A 24,287-nucleotide genomic window follows, 5' to 3' on the forward strand; every position below is an offset into this window, starting at 1 on the left:
TCTCATGGCTTTTACTAACTTTAAAACCACTAAAGTAAAAACTACCAGAGTGAGTGGCTACAAACTCTGAACCTGCTTGCCTAGAGAAACTACCGAAATGCAATACTCAGGAAAGGACCGAGACGTCAGGGAAACGTAATCGGAGCGACCCGGACTTATATCCGGCCAAGAACTGTCACTTCGGCATCATTCCCCGCACATGTATGGGGAATGTTTATGCTGCTACAACAACAACAACGTCTTGGAAACTCATATATGAATAGTAAATAGCCTCGTGAGGGCCAAAACCAAAAAATAATTTCTTTTACACTTTACAATGTGAGTTTCGTTTTACACGACATTTAGTCGACATTTGATAGACTCTCAGCTCAAGAGTGCAATCGAAAATTGGTTTGGCTCTGAAACCGATTAAATAAAAAATATATAGCGCAAGTACAATATTTAAAATGACTACTTTATATATTTGTATTAAACTTTTGCACATTTACATACATAATTAACATCTAAATGATTTACTTTTTTGTATTTTTTTAAGTGTTCGTTCATGCGTGCCTACATTCGCAAACACATTTACATAATATTACCCATACTCTAAAAGATTCTTTTCATTACATTTTATAACTTTTATTTAATTCTAAAATAGATTTTGTATGTGCACACGTACGGCGTAATAATATACAAGCTTACACTGCGGCTATTAATCACAGACTCGAATTAATTTCTTTAAACCTGTATTGCTGCCGTTCATATCAGTTTGTTGACTTTTGAAACTTAGCACTAAAATCTATTTGGCCTTTCAGATTTTGCTATTTACACTTACAAGTCTATTTACTATTAAATTAAATTAATATATATAATTATTATATATATATTTATATACAGTGTACTCTCTCTTAAGCGGACACCTAAGGGACTGAAAAATTTGTCCACTCTTGAGAAAAGTGTAAAAAAGTCAATAATATGTTACGGGAGGATTGCCCGCTCAAGAGAAAAATTGTTCCGAAATTCTCAAGGATTTCTGGTATGTACTGAAAAAAAAGTGTCCACTTATGGGGGTTGTCCCTTAGGTGAGAGTACACTGAATTATAGATATATGCATCAGCATAATTTACGAAGAATTTTAGAGATTCCGATCGTTTATCTTCGAAAATTATAATATAAAGAAAGACCTTAAAACAGATATCCACGTCTCAAATGTGATCACTACCATTATATTGTGTCGCTCTATGCGCTTTCGCTGTGAGAGAATTGTGATAAGTAGGTGGCGCTTGTTGATGATAAATGAGCTCCGGAGGCTAGCAATTCGGTCTGTAAGTACCACCTAAAGGACGGTCTGTAGCGACAATCGACGCGCCCGCCACATTCACGTGCTGATGCTGCTGCTGCAGTTGTTGGTGTTGATGCTGCGCTGCAGCAACTTGTGGGGTGGCATTTATAAAAATGTTTGCTCCTGCATTAGCATGATGCTGCTGCTGTTGCTGACCATGATGCTGTGTTTGAACCTGAGCAGTAGCAACGTTGTGAGAGGTAGTGACTGGGACGTTGTTGGAAGTGTTGAGATGCAGCAACTGTTGTGTTGCTGTAGGTTGCATTTGCAAACGCAATAAATTTAATTGATTTGCGTTGATTGCAATCTGAAAAAAGTAAACAATTGATATTTAACTAGTGAATACGATTACAGATATTAGCTTCACTTACAGGGACGTTGGTCAACTCGCCTGTGGGTGTCACCACCTGCTGCAGCAGCTGAATTTGTGGTTGCTGCTGCTGCTGTTGATGTTGCGCCAAATTTTGTAATATAGTAGCTTGTTGGTGCGCTGGAGTGGCCGGCGCGGGTGTAGCGGTGAATTGTCCATTGGGTCCTGCCGTCAATATGAGTTGTTGGGGTTGCTAATGGAGAAAAATTATATTTATAAACGCTTAGGACTAAACAGAAACCGGATACTAAATCTTAATCTTAAAGTGCTTAATTCAGTCAGTGTTCTATTTATTCCACTACCCTACTTACATGTGTTGTTATAAAATATTGCGGTTGCGCCGCTTGCTGTATGATTTGTAGCTGCTGCTGTGGTGCTGTATTTTGGCCGTGTGCTGCATTCAACGCATCCGCTGTTGCAATGAAGTACTGCATTTGCTGCGGATGTGTAGCGGATGGTTGTTGTATAATTTGCAGTTGCTGTGGCGGATGCATTGTGGAGTGTGCTTGGGGCGCATTTTGTATTTGGGCCGCTGACTGCGCAAGTGCATCCGAGTTTAGTGCACTAAAAGTTAATACTTCTCCTTCCGTGGATTCCATCTTTATGGGCCCACTGGTTGTCGAATTCGCCGTGTTTACCGTCGCGTGTTGAGATGGGGTTTCCTTCTTGATTCCACTATTCGCACTAGGCTTGATATCTTCACGCGGCACAATATCAATAAGGAAATCAAATTGGTCATAATTTGCAATTGCTTGTGCGATATCTGATCGTTGAAGTGTACGCCGTTTGCTTTCTTCGGTATGTATCCAGGCGCGCATTGTCAGCTCCTGTATAAAATATTCACAGGCTTTCGCAAATAGAAGCGGCGCTTCAGCAGCTATCATTTTTGCGTTTTCGTCTAATTTCATTATCTTCTTTATGCGTGCAAGCGGCAGTGCTTGATGCTTTGCGTCCACTTGATTTATTTCTCGTACATCCGCCATGATATTCTGCCAGAAATTATCGATGGTGGGAGGGGGCTTACGGGCATTTGTTATACGCGTGTTTTTTGGCGATTGTTTTATTTTAGGAATGATGGGCACACTACTGCTGCTTACTAGCACATCACCTGATATGTTATATGTTCCAGACGATATGACTTGCATTGCGTTCGCCGAATTACTGTTGGGGCCATGACGACCACCAGCGGTCGTAGTGGCTACATTTCCCGAGCCGCCACTACTACTCGGTGCATTGGAGTAGGAGTGCGACATTTTTCCAATCAAACTTAATTACCTGTTATGCTGTATTAATATTCTTTAAATATTTTCTCACAATAAAGTAAAATGGGGAAAAAATTTAGCAAAATATGGTTTTGGCGTCGAACTCGTCGCTGTCACTGTTGTGTTCCAATTTTTATTGGTTTCATTTATATGCTTCCTCTTCTTCAATGAACATATCACGTTGCTAACTTCATGTTCAGATATTTATAGTAACAGAGGAACAACACTGAGACAATACAATAATGATGGAATGGGCCTATTCTTTTCGCCAAGTGATAGCAAGTTGAATAAATGCACATATCCTGGCAACGCCGTAATAGAGCTGCCTTAAAATGCATGTGTTTGTAAGATAATGAGTTATACCAATTTAACCCTTTCGCTACATCTTTTTATTGCGCCATCCAAAAAATCCAAATTTTTGTCTGAGTATTTATTTTAGGACCAATAACAATACAAATAAATTTTTTTTTGATTTTTTTTGTTAAGAGGTTGTTTTTAATGTTGCCATATGGCAACAAATGTTTTGTATTGGTTTCAATCGCAAATAAACTTCTTCTGCAATCTAATGCAAGTTAACACCTTACGAGAAATTTGTTGCCATATGCCAACAAGCTTAGTTTTAAAAATTAGCACAACTTTTAAAGCTGCGAGCGAAAAAATATTTATATGCCAAATGACAGATTGAACATTTTTCTATATACTTTATTCAAAAATTGTTGAAAACATTTGCCCAAAATGCCTCAAAAATCTAAAAATGCAAAATACAAATGTCAGAGTGAAGTGCTATATGCCAGAAGGCTTTCTTTAAAAATGTTGTATTACCGATATATAATGGGCGGTTATCATTTATTTTATTTCTGTTTAACCATTAAACTTCAATTTTTGAAAATATGTATATTAACAAAAAAGTTGATATTTTTTACAAGAGAGTGTTGACGGCCTTTTAAAGTTTACTGTTGCCATATGGCAACAATATCGCGAAAGGGTTAATGAGGTATAACTATACTCGGAGTGGCGAATCTTGCACGATAATTTTGTTGTTGCTTTCACATGTAAATTCTTCGTCAAGTTAGTCGAGCAAAGATATTAGAATAGAAGAGACCATATACATGATTGTATCTTCAAAATTCGGAGTGATATCATCTCCTTAAATAATCGAAGAAAAGCATGAGGAAGTGTAAGCGAAGCAATGGAAACTACTAAATACGAAATTTGTTCCCACGACAGTCGTTTCTACATAAACGGAACGATACGCATTTTTATTCGGCTGAGGACTTTCGCTTCAGCAAAACTCCCCGTATGAAGAATGTTCATGCTGTTACAACACCAACAACCAAATACAAAGAAATACTTCCACCTTCCCACAGCAAAATATTTAAAAATAATTTTAATTAGTTTGTTTCATTTAAAAATCCTAAATAGTAAAATCACGATACTACCTAGCCATTCACTGAGTATTTATAAACAAGTAACTTTTCTTCATTTTGCTTGTTTATCTGCAGTGCTGACGTCATCCGGTTGTCAAAATCACGAAAAATAAAGTAACGGTTTTCGGAGGGCGTCACCTTTTTATTCTCTATAGCGTGGTAGAATAGTTATTTGAATTTACATTATGGGCAAAAGTTAGAGGGTGTTACCAACATCCGATAAGCGGCACAAAGTAGTTTTGAAGGATTTAGCAGATATGCTGACGTATCAACGGACGTGACAGCGGTTTGCTTACGAAAAAACTGAGATTGAGTGTGTGAAATACGAAAAACTCGACGCACTGTTTAAGCTAATTTGTTGCCGTCTGAACAACGGCAGATAAAGGTCGTAAGACCTTCAAGTCCTTACGTGTGAAATGGGCGGACACAATTTTGCTGAACCCCCAGTTGAAGTTACTCTCAAAATTTTGATTCGGATAGTCACACCTTGTAATCTACCATCCTTGGACCCCTAGAAGAATTAACGTCAGCAAATAGTCGAAAACTGACAGAAACAAAATTTTATTGAAATATATACATGCCACGCGGAATGCGTGTAATCCCCATGAATAGAAAGAGAGGGTGTAGGGAAATGAAAAATAATCTAATTAGCTTTTAATTTCAGAATTATACACAATTTTCGCTGAAAGAAAGATGTGTTTGCTTAGAACTCCAAGAGAGAAATTGAGCCAGAACTAAGTTTTGTCATATTGATTTCAGTGATAAGATTTATTACCAGTATGGTGTTGGCAAAGATTTTAATACAACCGCCTTTTTGCAACGCGCCTTTTACAATCATCTTTAGTGTTACTACTATTTATTAACACAACTTTGGAACCAATTTCTGCCGACTTTGGTGCTGCCATTTCTAGTTTTAGTTAATAGTGAGATGTGCGAACAGTTACTAACCAGCATCTCCAGTTTGAAATAAAATTTCCGTATTAGAATATTTCGTACTCAAGTCAAGTTGAAACGGCAACACTTGGTTATTGTGCTTTTCAGTTCATTGTGAATGATCCCCAATTCCCTTTTACTATTCTTAAGTGTTTGCATCGCCCTGCAACAACCGGCACTGATGTTAATGTTTTGAGTTTGCTGCGCTGCCAAAGTCCTATAGAATCCATAAGAAATTTCCGTGTTTCGGTTCCTATTAAAATGGAGAGCCATTACTGGAAGCTCTTTGCTATTTCGAGCGCTTTTAAGCTGATGCTTGTTCCAGCGCCGTAAGTGTAAATCTCACGTTTATATGTTATCTACAACCATTACATGTGAGAATTGACGTGTCATTTAGCCATTCCACAGATTTCGAGGTACATCGCAATTGGCTAGCTATCACTCATTCTCTACCAATTAAGGAGTGGTATTACGATGTGACCAGCGAATGGACACTAGACTATCCACCATTCTTTGCATATTTTGAATGGCTGCTGTCGCAGGTGGCTCATCTAGTTGATCCGCAAATGCTAGTTGTTAGAAATCTGAATTATGCTTCTACAGCCACTATTTACTTCCAACGATGTTCGGTAATACTTGCAGATCTGTTATACGCATTTGGAACTTGGCGATGCTTGCGCATTTTGAACATCCCAAAAAAGTCGCAGCAACATTTCGCAGCGGAAGTGTTATTGTTGTTTAATGTTGGTTTAATTTTTGTGGATCATATACATTTTCAGTACAATGGTTTTTTATTCGGTATACTGCTGCTGAGTATCAGTTTTTTGCTGGAGGAACGGTACTTACTCTCAGCGTTCACTTTTGCCCTATTGCTGAATTTTAAACATATCTTCTTGTATATGGCACCTGCGTTTGCTGTTTACTTACTGAAGTTTTATTGCCTTGATGCTGGGCGCAATTCCTACAAATGCATAGCTAAATTAGGTGTTGTTGGCTTGACACCCTTCATAGCTTCGTTTGGACCTTTTCTCAATCAATTACCACAGGTGAAAGTTACTTTTTCCTTAGTTTCTAAAAAATTAAGCACATCTTTTATTTTCAGGTGCTGAGCCGCCTTTTTCCGTTCAAGCGAGGATTAACACACGCTTATTGGGCCCCAAACTTCTGGGCACTTTACAATGTCGCCGATAAAGTGGCTGCCAAATTGCTGGGTATTTCAAATGCGTCGACACCTTCAACATCATCCGGTTTGGTGCAGGAATTTGAACCACTAGCATTGCCTAATATATCACCGCGTGTAACTTTTGTTTTGACGTTGCTATTCATGATGCCAGTGTTGATCAAACTTTTTTTCTTTACACCGAAAAGGTTTGGAAAACAGTTTTTTTTCATTAAGATATAATCTAATCAGTTATTTTATAGAACATCGAAAGCCACTTTTCTACGCGCTGTTGTTCTCTGCTCATGTGCTTCTTTTATGTTTGGTTGGCATGTCCATGAAAAGGCGATACTTATGTGCCTCTTGCCACTCTGGTAAGTATTTCGGTCATTGGTGTGCTAACTTGTGTGTTTTTGTTACTGCGAGAATTCTCTTTCCAGTTTACTTTGCTTACTTGATTCAACGGACGCTAAATATGCTTTCTGGCTGAGTGCAGTTGGATATTTCTCCCTCTTCCCTTTACTTTTTCAGCCAAACTTGTTATTATTGCGATACGCTCTCTATATGGCCTATATGGCCTTCATGTATGGCCAATTTGTGCGCCTACATCCGACCGCACCCGATTTGAAAATGTATCGAATCGAAGACATCTACTTATTTGGTTTTTCATTGCTGCCAATCTACGAACACATTCTCAGTCCGCTTTTGGGCCTACAAGAAAAACTGCCATTTATGCCGCTTTTACTGACCTCACTTTACTGCAGTATAGGCGTCACATACTTCTTTATTTTGTATTATTTACATACTTTAGATATGAGTCTCAGTGCATTGTTTAAATCCATTCCTAATTCAATTGCTAAATCAAAATGTAAATCGAAACCTAAGGATAAGTCGAAACTTAGCTCGAAACCAAAGTCGAAGGTGCAATAAAAGTTACTGTTGTGTTGTAATTACGTAGTGGCTTTCTAGTCGATGCGACACAGCCCAACCAGGCGCTTGAAGTGCGTCGAGGGTAGCCGCGCATGGGCCGAACATTGACGTTGTCGTACAACCAGTAAATATTATTTTTGAAAAAATACGTTTTGCCATTACTTAACGTTGCCGTTGCATCTATGTGATTCGGTATGCCGGGCCAGCGACTCATTGACTTTGGATAGCCGTCATCTAACTTACGCAGACGATCATCAAATCGCCAAAATTTCGTACCAGAAAATATATAGGTCCGATTATTTTTCGCTGAAAACAAAACGTCAAATTTAAAGATTTTCAATGTGCTGCGAAATATTAACTTACGCCACATCATTACTGCGTCAATGTTGGAAACGTAACTAATCAAGTTTGCTATCGGCAAAGGACTATCTTCAATAAGAGCTGGATGCATATTCTGCGCATAGCTGAACACCCAATATTTGTCACCTAATAGAGGATATAAGTTAGATTTGAATTCTTTGTCGTAATGGTGTAAGTGAAGACATTAGCTTTCGATACCTGTGAAAAATACGCCAGCTCCGTCGTAGCGTTGATAAGCTGCATCGATACGCTTTATGTCTGCCGGCAGAAATGGAAACATTTCGTAAATACTCAGGGGATAACTAAGCGAAACATATTTTTTTTAATGAACAAAACTGATGGATTCATTTCTTAAAGTACCCATTCATGATGGTGTAACGCGACGTTAGCTTGTAGACATATTCGTTCTTGAAGACATGAACCGTTCCGTTTAAAACGCTGACCGCATCGAATTTGCCCTGGCAAATACTGGGTATCTTGGAGAGTTCCGGCTTGACATCCGTTATTGCCGTAGTAGTGCGTAGCGTTGTAGAGCTTTCCAGTTCAGTTGATTGTGTGTCATTGAATTCAAAACGATTCTGTAAGAAGAAAGTAAAGTAAAGCGTAAATATACAGACTTAGAGTAGAGATTTTTATCACTAATTCATGGCATATATGTATAAAAATAAAACGGCGTTGATTTATTTTGCTCTGTATCTTTGGAGGATGATTCCTTATTTGACTGCTGCTTAGCTGAGTGTGACCAGCACAATTTCCGATTCTTTCAAGAGTCATCTGTGGTGCAGCCAAACTTCTGTCTGGAGCTGCGCTACAATGAGAAGACGAACGTTGTTGGGGTGACGATAGTCGGTTCTACCGGAATGACCTGGATTTGTATGCGACCAAGGACTGTCACTTCAGCAGCATTTCCTAATTGTATAGGGGGCATGCTTATGCTGGTATAACAACAACTGCAAGTAGAGCCTCGTGTTGTTAAGGGGGGATTCCCATTTACCGGCTTAAAAAAATCGATTTAGTTTTTTTGACCGATTCTTGTTTATTATACTTTCAAAGAACTCTATGCAAAATTTCATGACAAAATTCGTTAAATTGACGAAGTTATGCGTGATCAATGAACTCGGTGCGCTCCATAATACTGAGAAAACGCGCGAGCAATAGCCGAGCCTTAATGCAACGAAAGAAGCTCGAATTTTACGTCGGGGTCAGCAAATCGAAGAGGAAGAGGGAGTACTATATGGTCCTGGAATAGCTGATTAACACGAAAATGCTGTGAGTCTTAAATATATACCTTTTTTCACATAAATATTTGAATGCGTTTTTCTCAAAACAACATTTTTCTATACGGCCGCCATGATATTTCGAGAACTATTCGGTCGATTGCTGTCAAATTTGACCCGAATCTCGAAATAATATCTGTCTGTATCATAAACTACGGAAAATAAGATACATACACGACTTTTTTTTATATATAAAAATCCGAGGAAAAAATGTGCGAAAAAACAAACTTCCTCTTTCAACCATCGCAGTTATATTAATTTGCGATTTTTTTTTTCAATAGCTCATACTGAAACTATATTCGTAAGGAGTAAAATGCCATTTGAATTTTTCCTTTCAGATAACCTGGAGCTGAGTTATCGTGGCGGCCAGCGACCAGGAATTTTCATAGAAATTTCACCTCGAGCGTTGTCAAAGCCACAATTTTCCATAAAATCGACCAAAAATTGAAGTTGATTTTATATAATGCATAATAAATATGGCTGTAAATTTTTCAAAAGATTCAACTGATAGTTTTCCCAATAAAAATTCATAAAAAAACCGTATTTTTTGGCGTTTGAAATGGGAATCGCCCCTTAAATAAAATATCTCAGGATCTGCTTCTAAAACAACTCACAGCTCACTTCTGGTGGTTGGCTATTTGTTTTGCTATGGCAAGAGCAGAAACACTCAAAATCTGCGATGATTCTTCAACATGTCATTAATTTTCCTTCTGTGACATTGCCAACCCTTCTTCTGTTAGTTCTAGTTAGCTACCTTGATGATGTAGCAGAGCTTGTAACTACAGAATCAACAATTAACTGCGCAATAAACTTCTACGTGGATAGCCAAGTGGCTATAAAAGCGATAAAATCGTACTGTCTATCACCCAAAAATGTCCATGAATGCAAGGTAGCAATTAACAAGCTCGCTCGTAACCGCAGGCTTTGTGTATATTGGGTTCCGGGACATAAAGGCATAGAGCGAAATGAGATAGTGGAAGAAATAGCTGAATAAGTCACGCGCCTGCTCCAAATGCTTCTCCTCAGGGCTGGAATCGAATCCAACCCTGGGCCAGAGGTATTCTATTGCTGCGTCTGCCATAAACGGCTTCCCCGAACTCCACCTCGGTTAGGTGTAACAAGTGCAACGGGAGGAGCGTTAGAATTGTTCAGGCCTTAAGACACATAGGGAGTGGTTCACACGGTGTTGCTCTCGCCAGCAGGCGTTTGATGCCTCCACGGCTACTACTCCCCCTGATAGGCCGGCACTGCCAACCGCCACCACAACCCGCACCTCCACGGTAAGGAGCCTATCGGAGCAAAACAACTCCCCCGACTCAACCCATCCCTTTCCTTCCTGCTCCAACCCCAGTTCGGGGACAAACCAGCAGCTCCTGGTCCCCCGCACAGTCTGTTCCGTGTGTCAGACCGTAATACCTCGCAATCTGGTATCAGTCCAATGCAATTCTTGCAATGGCTGGTGCCATTTTCGGAGATGTTCTGGCCTGCGCACCACCCGTGAGTGGACAACTGTCTACGTTGCCCCCTGCTGCAGAGCTCTGCACCCGCTACCGCCTCCTGAGGCGCGGCCGCCCACCACCATCAGGCTGCAACAACCACAGCGGATTGCGCAGCAGGTCCAATGTAGACAACCCCACTCGTCCCTAACCCCCCCGAGTTACACCGACATTACCGAGAAGCTTCAAGCTTCTACAATTCAACTGCAACGGAAAAAAAAATATTCCCATGGCAGCCGGTTCTACGTTACCGGAATGACTCGGGTTTTTCCCGACCAAGGGCTGCCGCCCCAGTATACTAGCCCTGTCTAGTGAACAGTAACCTAATCTAATCTACCTTGATGCTGCGCTTTAGTCTCCATAGCAAATCAGATTAGAATAAATAAAGCAGATCAAATAGTTAGAAATTTGTTAGAACTCAAAATCAGTGTGTCGTGACGAAGATATAAATCTTATTTCCCACATTTTTTATTCGTCAAATTATAATAACCTTACCTAGAATCGAGGAGGCATATAGGTTATCTAAAAAATTACAATAATGTTGTGTTGTTGTTGTTGTAGCAGCATAAACATTCCCCTTACTTACGGGGAATGCTGCTGGAGTGACAGTCCTTGGCCGGATATAAATCCGGGTCGTTTCGGTAACGTAGCACCGACTGTCGTGGAAACGTATACAATAATACTCCGTTTAGCTGGATGTCTTGAGAAACAATTAAAAAGGGAACTCACGGGAGATTGAGAGGCTGAGTCCGCTCAGAGGCCACCGTCATCATGAAAGTGATGATCACAGTAGGCAAAGAAAAATTGGTTTGTGCATATAGACGCTTTGGGTCGAAGCCGTAGCAGGTTAATGTAGCTGACGAAGATTATATTGAATAATTTTCAACTATGAATTGAGTACTCCCTTTGTACCAAGATGGAGGAAATTAAATTGTTTCTGAGTACGTCTGTCTGTGATATTTGAGATATCGGAACGATATATATGATATCCGGTACTTCTCTTCTTCTTGATTAGCGCGATAACCGCTTACGCGATTTTGGTCGAGTTCAACAAAGCGCGCCAGTCATTTCTTTCTCGTGAAAACCGGTGCCAGTTGAACACACCAAACCTAATTCCTTCTCCACTTGACCTCTCCAACGCAGAGTACGGTTCCATATTTCGAAGTCCATGTAAGTAGGGAAAGTCCCTGATCGCCATTCAATTGGGAATGGCTAGGACGGTTCTTTTCATATGGTCCAAATACCTCATAACTTCGCCCTATACTCTGGGTAGCTTCCAAGCTTCCGCTCAAGAGCGAGCGAAAATGAGAAGGCTAAGCAACCCAGGATATCTGGTTGTGCGCTGGGCTTGGGACCTGCCACTTAAAAATCTCCCTCCAAAACAAAGGTATGCGGTACATGGTCTAAAATTCCCTTTTCACATACATCCATTAGCCCTAACGCTTATAAGCGTAGGTGTTCGCAATGTATCTAAGCCCAATGTATAAATGTTAGCCCTGTTATTGTTGTAGCAGTTTACTCAACCCTGCCAGTGCAGTGTAGTTACCGATCGTCTTCGTCTAACCCATCTAACCGTAGGCCCAGAAAACGTGCTGCTTCGGTGAGGTCGAGGGGGGGAGGGGCGTTAGGTGAGTAGGTTTGATAGGGCATGTGAATAGGTGGCTAGTGTCGTGCGGTTTTCTTTCACGTGATGGACATATATTGGGTATAGCGAGGTCGAGTTTGGATAGGTAGGAATTAAAATTGCCTGCTTAAAATTTTAGTGAATTCGGTAGGACCTTGGTTGCATAGGTGGGCACACTGCATTATAAATTTACTGCATTACAAATAGCAGTAATCAGTAAAATTTTACTGATAATGAAGTTTAATTTGCATTACCAGTAAACTTTTACTGATTACTGAAAAAAATTTGCAGTAAAAATATTTTTTTACTGATTACTGAAAAAAATTGCAGTAAAAATATTTTTTTACTGATTATTGAAAAAAATTGCAGTAAAAATATTTTTTTACTGATTACTGAAAAAAATTGCAGTAAAAATAGTTTTTTATTGATTACTGAAAAAAATTGCAGTAAAATTTTTTTTTTAATTGATTACTGAAAAAAATTGCAGTAAAAATATTTTTTTAGTGATTACTGAAAAAAATTGCAGTAAAAATATTTTTTTACTGATTACTGAAAAAATTGCAGTAAAAATAGTTTTTTACTGATTACTGAAAAAAATTGCAGTAAAAATTTTTTTTTACTGATTACTGAAAAAAAATTGCAGTAAAATTACTGATAATATAATTTGATTTGCATTTGCATCAGTATAATATTTACTGTTTATGGGAAGTCAAAATGTAATACACTCTCATCATGAAATTCAATCATTTATTTACTCAATAATTCTTTCTTTTTTTTGGTTTCTCTTATTTTCCTAAATAACAAAATAATAACCTCATAACTGCAAAGAAAAAAACAGACCAATAAATATTTATTGCACGCTACACATATCTATACAACATAGAAAGAGTAGAGGTTATAAGATATATTATTTTTACATAAATTATCAGCTTCTTTGTCAGAATCGATTAACCTACGTTCTTTCATGTGTCAAATCAAGTTTACTTCAATATAATAATAAGTACATTTTAAATTAAGAAGAATGAATAATTTGCAAATATTTTCCAGGGTATCAACAAGTCAGGTTCGCTAGACTATAAAGTCTTTTGTAATATTTTCCATGTGCGCAATCAAGGAATAAAACAGGTGATTATTCTATTCGGTCATAAGTTTGCGAGCTTAATCGTAAATCAGATGGCTCGACAATTGTTTCAGGTCCTCAATTTCGATCTGTAACTCCACGTCTGTCGAAACATTTTCCTTGTGCGAGCCACACTCTAAATATTTTGTCTTCAACCGATTTCAACAGAATTATGAATTCTTCAAGTCAGGATATAAAAGATATTCACAAAAGATCTTTCCAAAGGTAAAAAATCCTTCAATTTAATTGAAATTTTCTATATTTACATATTTTCTTACTGCACAGATGCACAGAACTTTGGAATAAATGCAATAGACCGAAATCTGCAGAAGTAGTTAATGGAGTGATAAATGCGAATTTAATAACTCCTTGCATAACAAGGTGGAACTCGCTTTATGATTCCGTAAATAAGTTACTGGAGCACAAAACCAATTTAGCGGAATTGTGTTTCCGTTTAAAAATTCCTACCATTCTCAGTGGTGCGCTTAAGTACTTAGAGGAATACGTAAAGCTTATGAGACCTATTGCAGAAGCAATCGACTTCCTTCAGGGTGAAAAGACCATGTATTTTGGTTATTTCATACCCACTATAGTGTCCTTAAGAATAAAAATGCGTCGTTTGGAGCCTAAAAGTTTTAAGTATTTAACCGAAAGTAGCAAAAAAATGCATGAAGCTTTGCTTAAAAGATTTGAAAAGTACTTCCTGATTCAGCCTGACGCTTGGGATGCTGTTATTGCCGCTTTTTCTGTCCCTGACATTAAGTTGCGATTTGTGAAAGCTCTTTTAGAAACAGCTAAAACGCAAACAGAAGAGGTAGTTAAAAAAAAATGTTCAACACTTATGTGGTCAAGTATGGAAAAGTAGCCTGTGCCAAAACTCGTATTCTACCTCAACTACCTCAAAAAACATTGTTTGACTTCGAGGATGAAAGTAATGGTAAACTTTTTACACTTGGTTTTCAATTAAATATTTGTGTTATGCGTATATTTACTTAAATAGATATTAGCATACAATGTGGTTCCACTGAATCGGAAAATTATCTTCAAGAAACGCTCTTATACCTGGCCGAACGAGAAGAAACAAGTTGCCTAAATAAATATCAGGCTATTAAAAACGTATTTTTAAAATAAAATAACCCATTACCGTCATCTGCACCTGTAGAACGGTTGTTTTCATTCGCTGGAATTGTAAATCGGTCCAGAAGGCAAAAACTCAGCGATGCAAATTTTGAAATGTTTGTGTTAAGAAAGGCTAATAGCTAATAGAACATCAAATTATATTAACATTTTTTTTACTGCAATTTTTTTCAGTAATCAGTAAAAAAATATTTTTACTGCAATTTTTTCAGTAATCAGTAAAAAAATAGTTTTACTGCAATTTTTTTCAGTAATCAGTAAAAAAATATTTTTACTGCAAATTTTTTTCAGTAATAAGTAAAAGTTTACTGGTAATGAAAATTAAATTGCAATATCAGTAAAATATTATATTTACTGCATTTTTACTGTTACTGCAAAGTGCCCACCTATGCTTGGTAGTTATTATACCAGCATAAAAAGCTCTTCATGAAGTTTTGGCAAAATCTGCTAAAGGAAACGGACTTCTCTATCAATTGTGCGCCTTCGTACAAATGGCCCCTCCATTTTTACAGTTTTATTCCGATTTCAATGCAAGAGTGTCCGAACTACATGATTTTTCTAAGAAACTTTATAAAGACAGAAATGCAATCGGTGGTTTCTTATTATTTGGCGAGGCGCGCCTGTTATGAAGAAAAACTTTTTTAGAAATAAATTTTTTATCCTCATAGTGGACATCGATCCCGCACCTACCGAAGGGTAGTTCTGTGTAAAAACACTCGGCTGAGGTGGGTTTAGGTCACTCCGACCAATCACACAGTGGATCTGAAACATCAATTTACAGAGAAAGGATTTCCTTATGGCAGTCGCCCCTCGCCAATCAATGGAAGCCTCCGATAGGGAACTCTCGATATTCATTGGCACAACTCTCAGTGCATTTCTACTATCGAAAGGCGTATATACTTGCTTTACCTAAAATTTATATACAAGCTCAAATGCCTATTCTTTTCCTGACCGGAAAAGGCTTTCCTCTCTACTCACTTTGTGCTCTCTTACAGTTTCGAAATCGTGATGAAAAGATGGTATTCTAGTTTGAGTTGGTTGCTTAGAACTCTCCTCCACAATGGCAGTGGTCTCGACTATTTCCGGCTTCTCTGTTGTTGTTACGATATCCACATCATCCTCCAAAACCTTAGTCACTAAAATACGAAGTTTGTGTAAAAACATTTTCTAATATGCTATTCACTCAATCTAATATTACTGTATATCGAATACATTGCCAATGTGTCGTCATAATCTAACGTTGTGCCTGCACCCGGTCCTTTATAGTACGGAAACATAATTGAGTTATAGTGTGGCGAATGGGCCAAACCCAAGCTATGACCGATTTCATGAGCTGCAACTGCGTAAAAATCGACACCTGTTGCTAGGTCGGTGGAGTTTTCTTGCCAGTTTTCATCCTCGTCGAAGTGGACATCACCACCCCAGGAACCCATTTCGTAGGGATAAAAGGCGTGCGCGAGTATATTGCCAGGGCCATCAAAAGCGAAGCTGTGATGAAAGTAGAGGAAGAGTGAGGGGAAGTTAAAAATTACTTGTACATTTAAGAACATTTTCTGACGCACTTGTCTCCATGATAGCGTCTGGCGAACCCCATTATTATATCGGCGCTGGTGTCGTTGATGCGTTCAAACCGTAGCCCACTGTATTGAGCCCATAGTACAAGGGCGCGGGCAATGTCACGCTCCACTTGCGCTTGGGGGATTTTTTGAGACCAATTGGCTATACTAAGAGGAGAGTACAAGAAAAAAAATTTTTTTTTTTGAAGCTGAAAGTAATAAGATTAATATGTTGAATTTAAGAGGGGTATTTGAGCATTGATCCAGCGACTTGATTGGCTGGGTCCTGTCGTCCGAATGGATACAAACGCTCCTGCTCTGAAAGTATTTGATGCGGTAAGTATTAGCTGCTGATAGTAGAGGAAGAAGAAGGCCTCATCTGCGTTGGACGGAATAGCTGGAGAGACTTGGCTTCGCTTGGTGACTGGCGCGGCTTGTTAAACTCGCCCAAAATCGCGCAAGCAGGCAATGCCAAACTCCGAGAAATAGATTTACAGGAATGAAAAGCTTGGTATAAACATCCTTAAAACATGGACGATTATTAAAAACATCAAAGATGGAAAGTAAAGTTTTTGTAACTGGCAGTTAAACACAGTACGTGAACTTAAGTAGGTGCTGGTATCGGCTGTAGTCTCATTGAAGACCAATAGTCATAAATGGCCATCTGCTTTTCAGAGGCGGTGTAAAGCTGCCATAAAAGTGCGGAAAAGCTCGGCAAAACACCCAACAAAGGGTGTAAGCTCCAAATATATTTAAGTAAGGTTGTGAAAAAAGTCTTGCGGTATTTTTATTGAATTTTCAATTGTTCATAAAATTGGTTATAATAATGCGATTTAAGTCAAATATGCGCCGTTTTGTTCGATGACGAGTTCCCAACGAGATGCCAACTTCATAATGCCCCTCTTATAGAAGCTCGCTTCCCTATTGTCAGAAAACTTGGATAGCCAATTTTCACAGGACTCTCTTGTGGACAACTTCCGACTACCAAGCTCGTTCGCCATGGATAGAAATAGGTGGTAATCACTTGGTGCGAGATCCGGACTATACGGTGGATGCAAAAGAACCTCCCATCCGAGCTCCCGGAGCTTCTGGCGCGTCACCAAAGATGTGTGTGGCCTGGCGTTGTCCTGATGGAAGACAATTCGGCCTCTGTTGATCAAAGATGGCCTCTTCTGCATGAGTGCTGCATTCAAGCGGTCCAGCTGTTGGCAGTACAGGTCCGAATTGAGCGTTTGGCCATAGGGGATCAGCTCATAGTGGATGATTCCCTGCCAATCCCACCAAACACACAGAAGAACCTTCCTGGCCGTCAATCCAGGCTTGGGCACCGTCTGGGCAGCTTCACCGCTTTTCGACCACGACCGTTTGCGCTTCACGTTGTCGTAAGTGACCCACTTTTCATCGCCAGTCACCATCCGCTTCAAAAACGGGTCGATTTTGTTGCGATTCAGAAGCGATTCGCATGCATCCATACGGGCAAAAATGTTTTTTTGCGTCAAGTCGTGTGGCACCCATACACCGAGTTTCTTTTTGAATCCAAGCTTTTTCAAATGGTTTATAACGGTTTGATGACTTATGCCCAGCTCTTGGCCGATGCTACGGCTGCTACTATGTCGGTCTCTTTCGATCAATTCAGCGATTTTATCGCAATTTTTGACGACAGGCCTTCCGGACCGTGGCGCATCTTCGATCACCTCTGCCCCAGAACGAAAACGTTGAAACCATCGTTGTGCGGTGGAAATGGAAAGTGTGTCGGGTCCATAAACTGCACAAATTTTATTGGCAGCATTAGATGCATTTTTGCCTTTATCGTAGTAGTACTGTAAAATATGCCGTATTTTCTCTTTATTTTGCTCCATGTTTGCGACGCTATAACTCACGAACGACTAAAAGCCAACAACAATTAATCAAACACGTGTAAGCACGTGAAAAGAGCTATCCAAAAAGCTCTAGCGTGAACCGATGCGACGAATACAACTAGAATTACGCGCTTGCAAAGACAAGCGGAAATACCGCAAGACTTTTTGGCCAACCTTATATATTCACTTCTGATACTTGACAAAAGAATGTATGCTCTCTAATCGGTAGGATTTGAGTCTTGCTGTCGATTTCGCGGACATAATCAGGGCAAAGATCTTAGGAAAGAAATCAGCGTTGAAAATGAGGGTAACTATTGAGTTATTGTAATGTACGAGGACAAAACTGCAACTCGGACTACGCCATTCTTCAGGCTAACTTAAAAAAAAGGCCATGCGTGACAATGAAGCAAAGTGGAAAGGCGTCGGTTGAAACTCTATACCTACAACTTCTTAGTAAGCGTTTCTAAAGTGACTGAAGGTTTGGTAACGGCGATATTATTCTCGGATCTTATGTCTTCAACAGTCGTGCAGGTGCTTGGATTAGGACAGCATTTTACTAGTTGGGATCTAAACTGCTACCGAGGCAGTTGAGTCGGCGTGTGAATTACTAGCCTTTACTCTAATGTGAGTATGTTTATTGACAGTCAGACACCCTTAAGGCAGTAATTAGCCGAATAATGGCTAACATAGGCGGACCAAGCCAAAACAGAAGGCTACTACTGGCAAAAGTTACCCAATCCATTGTAATGTATGCTGCACCGGTATGGGGACAAGCGCTAAAATACGAAACATACGGCAAGAGTACAAAATCTCTGTTTCGACTGAGCGCTATTAGAGTCGCAAGCGCTTTTCGCACTGTATTCCATGAAGCTATTGGGGTAATCTCTGGCATACTGCCCCCAGATATAATGGCTCTGGAAAGTAAGAAAATATATGACAAAAGCCGAAGCCTTGGCAGGTCGTTAATAGCTGAGGAGCGCAAAAAAATCAGATACGAGAGTCTATCTAAATGGCAAAGACGCTGGAATATAACAACCAAAGGGAGATGGACACACCGACTCATTAGTGATGTGCAGGCATGTGTTGATAGAAAACACGGTAATGTCGACTTTTACATGACGCAATTCCTGACAGGACATGGTTGTTTTAGAGAGTACCTCCATAAATATGGCCATGATGATGGAGTTATATGCTCATTTTGTGCCGAGGCTAATGAAAATGCGGAGCATATTTTCTTGCACTGCCAAAGATATAATAAAGAACGAGAGTTGTTGGAGAACCAAGTAGCAGAAAGAATAACACCGGACAATGTTGTCCCACATATGCTACAATCTAAAGAAGTATGGGATGGTATCAAAAATTTGTCAGCGTTCGTACTCAATGATTTGAGACAAATGGAGAGAAGGAGAAAAAGTGAAAGCATAGCAATAGCTGAAATCCCATAGTAGTAGATGTAGTACCTTTTCCTGTAGTAGTAGATTTAGCAACGTATGGTGGTGCTGTAGGCCCACTTGCTAGATAAATTTATTTGGATGCAGGTAAACTGACGATACCAGACATAGAAACTTACGTTCCTGTGGGATGGACAGAGACATGGTGGGTGGGGGAGTACTGTTATGACAGGGGTGGCTCTCTCATCAGATGACCAACCCACTGTTTAGGGTTGGTAACAAGCTGATGCTACTTTCGACGTATTGCATCAGGACAATAACGGACATTGAGCTTAGTGCTCAAACCGCCTCCCGACGAATACTTAACGGTTGTACCGGGGGGATCGGTACTTTGACGGTAGGAGGTTTAGTTCGGGTTAAAGTCCCATACTGACGGGGTTAGGCTTTCGATGCTTCCTCCTCGTAAAAAAAAAAAAAAAAAAAAGGCAGTAATAGCTGCCATGGGCAATTAACTTTATGCACGACAATACAGAACTAAGATAGAAAAACCTTGCGCTAATAGAAGGAGTCGTCATTTACTGGGTGTCTGAACATTAGTGGATAGGCGGGAATGGGAGGAATGTGAATGTGCTAGTCGAAATCGGTTAAGGTTATACATATCTACCTTCCTCTCCCAGACTTCTTAGAGCTGAGCTGGGCATAGTTTTGATACTGAAGGCGAACACTAAAATCTCTGCACACTCCTCACATGAGATGAAAAACCCATTCAATGTGCTTAGTCTATGTTGCACTGTTATTAAAATATGATTATTTTAGTACTCATAGCAACTAACTCGCACTAGCCTGCTCACTTTTGTGAAGAATTGGAGCACACATCTGAGTTCTCAAGACTGCGAAAAAGAAAATGCCTCTTCAACGAACCCTGAAAACCAAGCAAAGACCGGAGAGCAGCTTCACAGAAACAGCGCAGGAAACACTAGAATATCTCATACAAATACTTTTCCCTGGATGCCAAGAATGGACGAACAATGCACAAAGTTTTAGTTCTTCTGGAATTCAGATAGATGAACTTGTAAGGGAGATTATCTGTGAGACTAAGGTAAACCGGGCGGGAAACTCCTCCTAATAATACAAGTCAGTAGGGCCGGACGGAATTATATCAATATGTTACAGCAGTCAATAGGAACGATAAACGATGGTTAGCTAAAATCTTGAGGGAAGCTCTATCTTCAGGGTATATCCCTAACTCATGGCGGAAAGTCAGGGTGGTCTCTATCCCCAAGGCAGAGAAACCGGGTCATTATCCTGCGCCGTTACTGTGAAACATCGTCTTAAATGAGTTGCTTATCACCATGAGCAAGAAAAAGATCAAGATAGTTGCGTATGCGGCCAATGTAGTCATTCTGGGAAGTTTCTCTCGACTATCAGCGTTAAGGGAATTCTCTAAGATGGCGACAACAAAGGGTCTAATGGTTAACCCAACCAAGACTGAACTAGTTCTGTTCGTTAGAAGATATAAGATACCGTCCATAGATGAAGTAATGCTAACCTTAGAGGATATTTGGTAAGAAATGGGGTCTCAAACTTTATATCATATAAATCCCGGTACGTACAATACGATCATCAGACTCATTCTGACTTATAAAGCTATCGTGTGGCGGGAGGCGGTGTAGACACAATCATACCTAAAGAATCTCATAAAAGTCCAATGATTAGCTTGTGTAGGAATAACAGTTGCGCTCCGATCGACGCCTTAAGCGGCACAGGAAGTGATCCTACAAATTCCACCTATTGATTTATTGTAAAAGGATAGCTGCCAAATCCGCTTTCAGGATTAGAGCAGAAGGCATGTTAAAACAGACTAACTGGTTCACAGGATAGATCTGAACACAGTATAAAATACGAATACCCGACTGAAAGGATTGACAGACCAGTGGTAGAGGACTTTAGCTTACCTCTTAACGGACTGTACACTGCGATTGACTTGGGCGTAATCGCGGAAACCAAGGTGGTCGCTGACTACTAACTGCAGGGTCTCCAGAGTGGCAAAACTGAATCTTAAAAGGATAAAATGCCTGCTTCCATACACCATATCAACTACCAGCGTTCCCACACAATAGCTTCTGCAGAAGTTGTGGAGATCAAGCAGAAATTGCTAGTCAAATATCTTGACGATTATTTCTTTGAATCCCTGGGAAATTTGCAAAATGTCTCAATAGAGGGACTAGGTACCTCTTTAAAAAAATCTAAGCGGTTTAAATATTATATAATAACTTATTTGGCGGTTGGAAAGCAAATGCAGGTATCACAATGGGTCTTATAGCCCCGAGTTTCTTGTCTTAGACAAACTAATCTAAACTAAACTAACCTAGCCTGACCACCCCTACCATATTTATATGAGTAATATTTGTTCACATATGCAGTCGCCTACTGCAATTTACTTACAGATAACTGATACGCCGCTTCTTCCAAGTAGGCGCACCGACCACAAAACGCTTTTTACGTATGGCAAAATCATTTTCCGCTTCTGAGTCACTTCTTTTGCTTCTGCTGCCATTGACAAATGAGCGTTGTGTGCTACTGGTGAGATAATAGGGAATGCCCTCAATGTCGGGAACACCGCAGCGTGGTTTGGTGAACAGCTTGAATATTTAAAAATAAATGAAAATTATAACGAAAACATTTCCGCTATTAAAATTGGAACTAATGAATTCAAGTTCAATATACTTCGCGCGCTTATCACTATCAACAACTGCTATGCAACATACATACAAACACGTACACGTACAAGTGAACTAAGTTCATATCATTTTGAATACCTCTAATGTTTCATTGTCCAGTTTGCCCGTCTGATTGAGCGCTCCATATTTTTGTACATTCTTTATAGCCTCTACAATCGCCGACTCATGATAAAGCGATTCCGAATCACTGGGATTGGGTTCTAAGTAGCCAAAGCGGCGCATAAAACTCAACTAAAATAGAATTAATTCAGGTTACTACTGATTTTGAATGTAGCTTTGTTTGTGTACTTGTGCATACAATTTCCGGTGGCGGCACTTCGATGTTCCGCTTTGTGCGCGCATCCTCTTGATGAGTAACATCCACTGTGTTTGTTGTTCCTGTATTTATGGGTGCTGTTTGCGCCCCCCATATGAGCGACAGGTAGGCAATTGCGATGAGTATAAATGATGTCATAACTCGAGGAAATTGGGATTTTTCACCGCTTTCTGTTCGACTAGATTTACACGCACGAACCCTTCCACGCTGCGAGAGCGGAATTTTGCAACTGATTTGATGTGCGGCCAGCCAAACGGTCAGAGGGGCAACATTATTTGGCGTCGGTAGCTTATCAACAACCAGTGCGTAAATATGCGTACATATGCGAGTGTGTGCAGTATGGAAATATAAATACAGAGCGTTTGAAACCTCGTTTGATAGGTTAAGCCCTAGTTTGGCGGCTAGAGATCTGAACTTAAACATGTGGAAAGAAAAATGCAGCATACTTTGGAAATTAAGTAAAGAGTGTTTGCTTCATGGGTGAAGAACTTAAAATTAGTCGCACTGTTGAACCTGTGACTGCCGATTTGGCAGTTCTCGGTTGCTTTGAGGCTTCTTTGGTAACGGAATTCTTCATGAGTAGGCTCTTGCCAGAGCCTTTGAGCTAACCAACCCCGTTAGGTACTATGTTCTTGGTAGCTTCACGGGGAGAGTGGTAGATTCTGGAGACGTGTTTAAAACGTAGGTGTAGCTGTGAGACTACAAGTCGTGCATGCTGCTATGCCGAAATTTCCTCTTCACGGGCGTCAACCCGGGGGAAAAAAGACTCATGCCGAAACATTGTTTAAAAATTATTCAAACTGTCTTTCAAAATCATGCTTAAATTCGCAATAACGTCTCTCCAATCTACTGTTGAAACACTAATTATATATCCAGAAAACCCACCGTTTGGTGCGCTATACTATATAGGCTGGTGGAATCACTGGCCACCTGCTTCGTGCGATTTAGTCTCTTTCCATTAGTTGATTCTTGGAAATCAACATTCGACGCGTTATTGCCGAAATACCCTATGATCAGAAAGTACCGGGAATGTTTAATTTAAACGAACCGCGCACATGGGAACCGGTCCATATTTTCTTCTTATGTTGGTAGGACTGTACGACTTACATCTGCCACTTTTTAGCGCCATCGGATCATTAGTGTCTGGCTGGCCGGCCGGAAATGTGGGCAAACAATTCTTCGCACCGAGCCCAAATTGTGCTGGATTATTTGACCAATCATCAAGTAAATACCATCGTACAAGCACCGTATTCACCTGATTTGGCCCCGTGCGACTTCTTTTTGTTTCCCAAGTTGAAGTTACCACTTCATGGACGAAGATTTTAGTTGATAGAGGAGATCAAAGAGAATGTGACGAAGGAGCTGAAGGCCATCCCTTCGTCGGCCTTCCAGGAGTGCATAGAGGACCGGGTTAAACGTTGGCACATGTGTGTTGCTTCAGACGGGTCATATTTTGAAGGAGATAAAATAAATTTGTCTGAAATTTAACTCTGTTTTGTTTTATTTAAGCATTCCCGGTACTTTCAGATCATAGAGCACATTCTTATTTATTGCGAAGTTCAAGTAAAAATTGGATGGATCTACATGTATTTCGTCAAATACGCGCCAGTGGTCATATTCAAACACCTGTTAAATATTGAGTTCGGTGGATATTACGGAAGGTGGATATTACGGTAAGGTCGCGAAATCCTTCTGGTCACGTGTGGACCGGGGACGATCGGGTGAGTTTCTGAGGTTGACAAAATATCAGCTCTCGAATCTCGTGGGTTTTCTCACAGGACACTATGCGCGAGGAATGCATGCTGTGAGATTTGGAATTACCTCGAGTCCTTTTTGCGCTGGATGTATGGAGGATGAGGTGGGATCATCTCAGCACCTTCTCCTTAGCTGCCCTGCTCTGGCGGGGCTAAGATCCACGCATCTTGGCTCTTACTTCTTTGCCACGCCTGCTGATATAGCTGGTGTTGACATTAAAAATCTGATGAATTTCATCAGCAGCACA

At 40.0% G+C, this 24,287-nt stretch overlaps 2 protein-coding genes across 2 annotated transcripts; both read right to left on the reverse strand.

Moving 5' to 3' along the window:
* Positions 1 to 433: 433 nt before the first annotated feature.
* Positions 434 to 3,070, reverse strand: LOC129237745 (nuclear transcription factor Y subunit gamma). Its single transcript, XM_054872666.1, has 3 exons — positions 2,009 to 3,070; positions 1,699 to 1,890; positions 434 to 1,634 (listed from the first exon to the last, which is right to left on the reverse strand). Exons 1-3 carry the CDS (start codon positions 2,948 to 2,950, stop codon positions 1,296 to 1,298), a joined length of 1,473 nt encoding a protein of 490 aa, XP_054728641.1. The 5' UTR covers positions 2,951 to 3,070; the 3' UTR covers positions 434 to 1,295.
* Positions 3,071 to 7,307: 4,237 nt separating this feature from the next.
* Positions 7,308 to 22,423, reverse strand: LOC129238200 (matrix metalloproteinase-14-like). The gene is made up of 10 exons (XM_054873243.1): positions 22,268 to 22,423; positions 22,048 to 22,200; positions 21,674 to 21,870; positions 15,985 to 16,146; positions 15,621 to 15,910; positions 15,401 to 15,558; positions 8,129 to 8,346; positions 7,967 to 8,070; positions 7,772 to 7,894; positions 7,308 to 7,714 (listed from the first exon to the last, which is right to left on the reverse strand). The coding sequence occupies exons 1-10, from the start codon at positions 22,421 to 22,423 to the stop codon at positions 7,377 to 7,379; spliced, it is 1,899 nt and encodes a 632-aa protein (XP_054729218.1). The 3' UTR covers positions 7,308 to 7,376.
* Between the last annotated feature and the right edge of the window lie 1,864 nt (positions 22,424 to 24,287).

Source organism: Anastrepha obliqua, chromosome 2, assembly GCF_027943255.1.
Source record: "Anastrepha obliqua isolate idAnaObli1 chromosome 2, idAnaObli1_1.0, whole genome shotgun sequence".
NCBI lineage: Eukaryota > Metazoa > Arthropoda > Insecta > Diptera > Tephritidae > Anastrepha > Anastrepha obliqua.

What these genes read in the sequence shown, in the direction of transcription:
- LOC129238200 (XM_054873243.1), bottom strand. Translation starts at nt 22,423, where the DNA reads ATGACATCATTTATACTCATCGCAATTGCCTACCTGTCGCTCATATGG. An exon ending in AAGCGGCGTATCAGTTATCT is followed by an intron (nt 16,147 to 21,673) that starts GTAAGTAAATTG and finishes CTCTCCTCTTAG; the next exon opens with TATAGCCAATTGGTCTCAAA. An exon ending in GGCAATGTATTCGATATACA is followed by an intron (nt 15,559 to 15,620) that starts GTAATATTAGAT and finishes TTCGTATTTTAG; the next exon opens with TGACTAAGGTTTTGGAGGAT.
- LOC129237745 (XM_054872666.1), bottom strand. Translation starts at nt 2,950, where the DNA reads ATGTCGCACTCCTACTCCAATGCACCGAGTAGTAGTGGCGGCTCGGGA. An exon ending in AATATTTTATAACAACACAT is followed by an intron (nt 1,891 to 2,008) that starts GTAAGTAGGGTA and finishes TTTCTCCATTAG; the next exon opens with CAACCCCAACAACTCATATT. An exon ending in GCGAGTTGACCAACGTCCCT is followed by an intron (nt 1,635 to 1,698) that starts GTAAGTGAAGCT and finishes TACTTTTTTCAG; the next exon opens with ATTGCAATCAACGCAAATCA.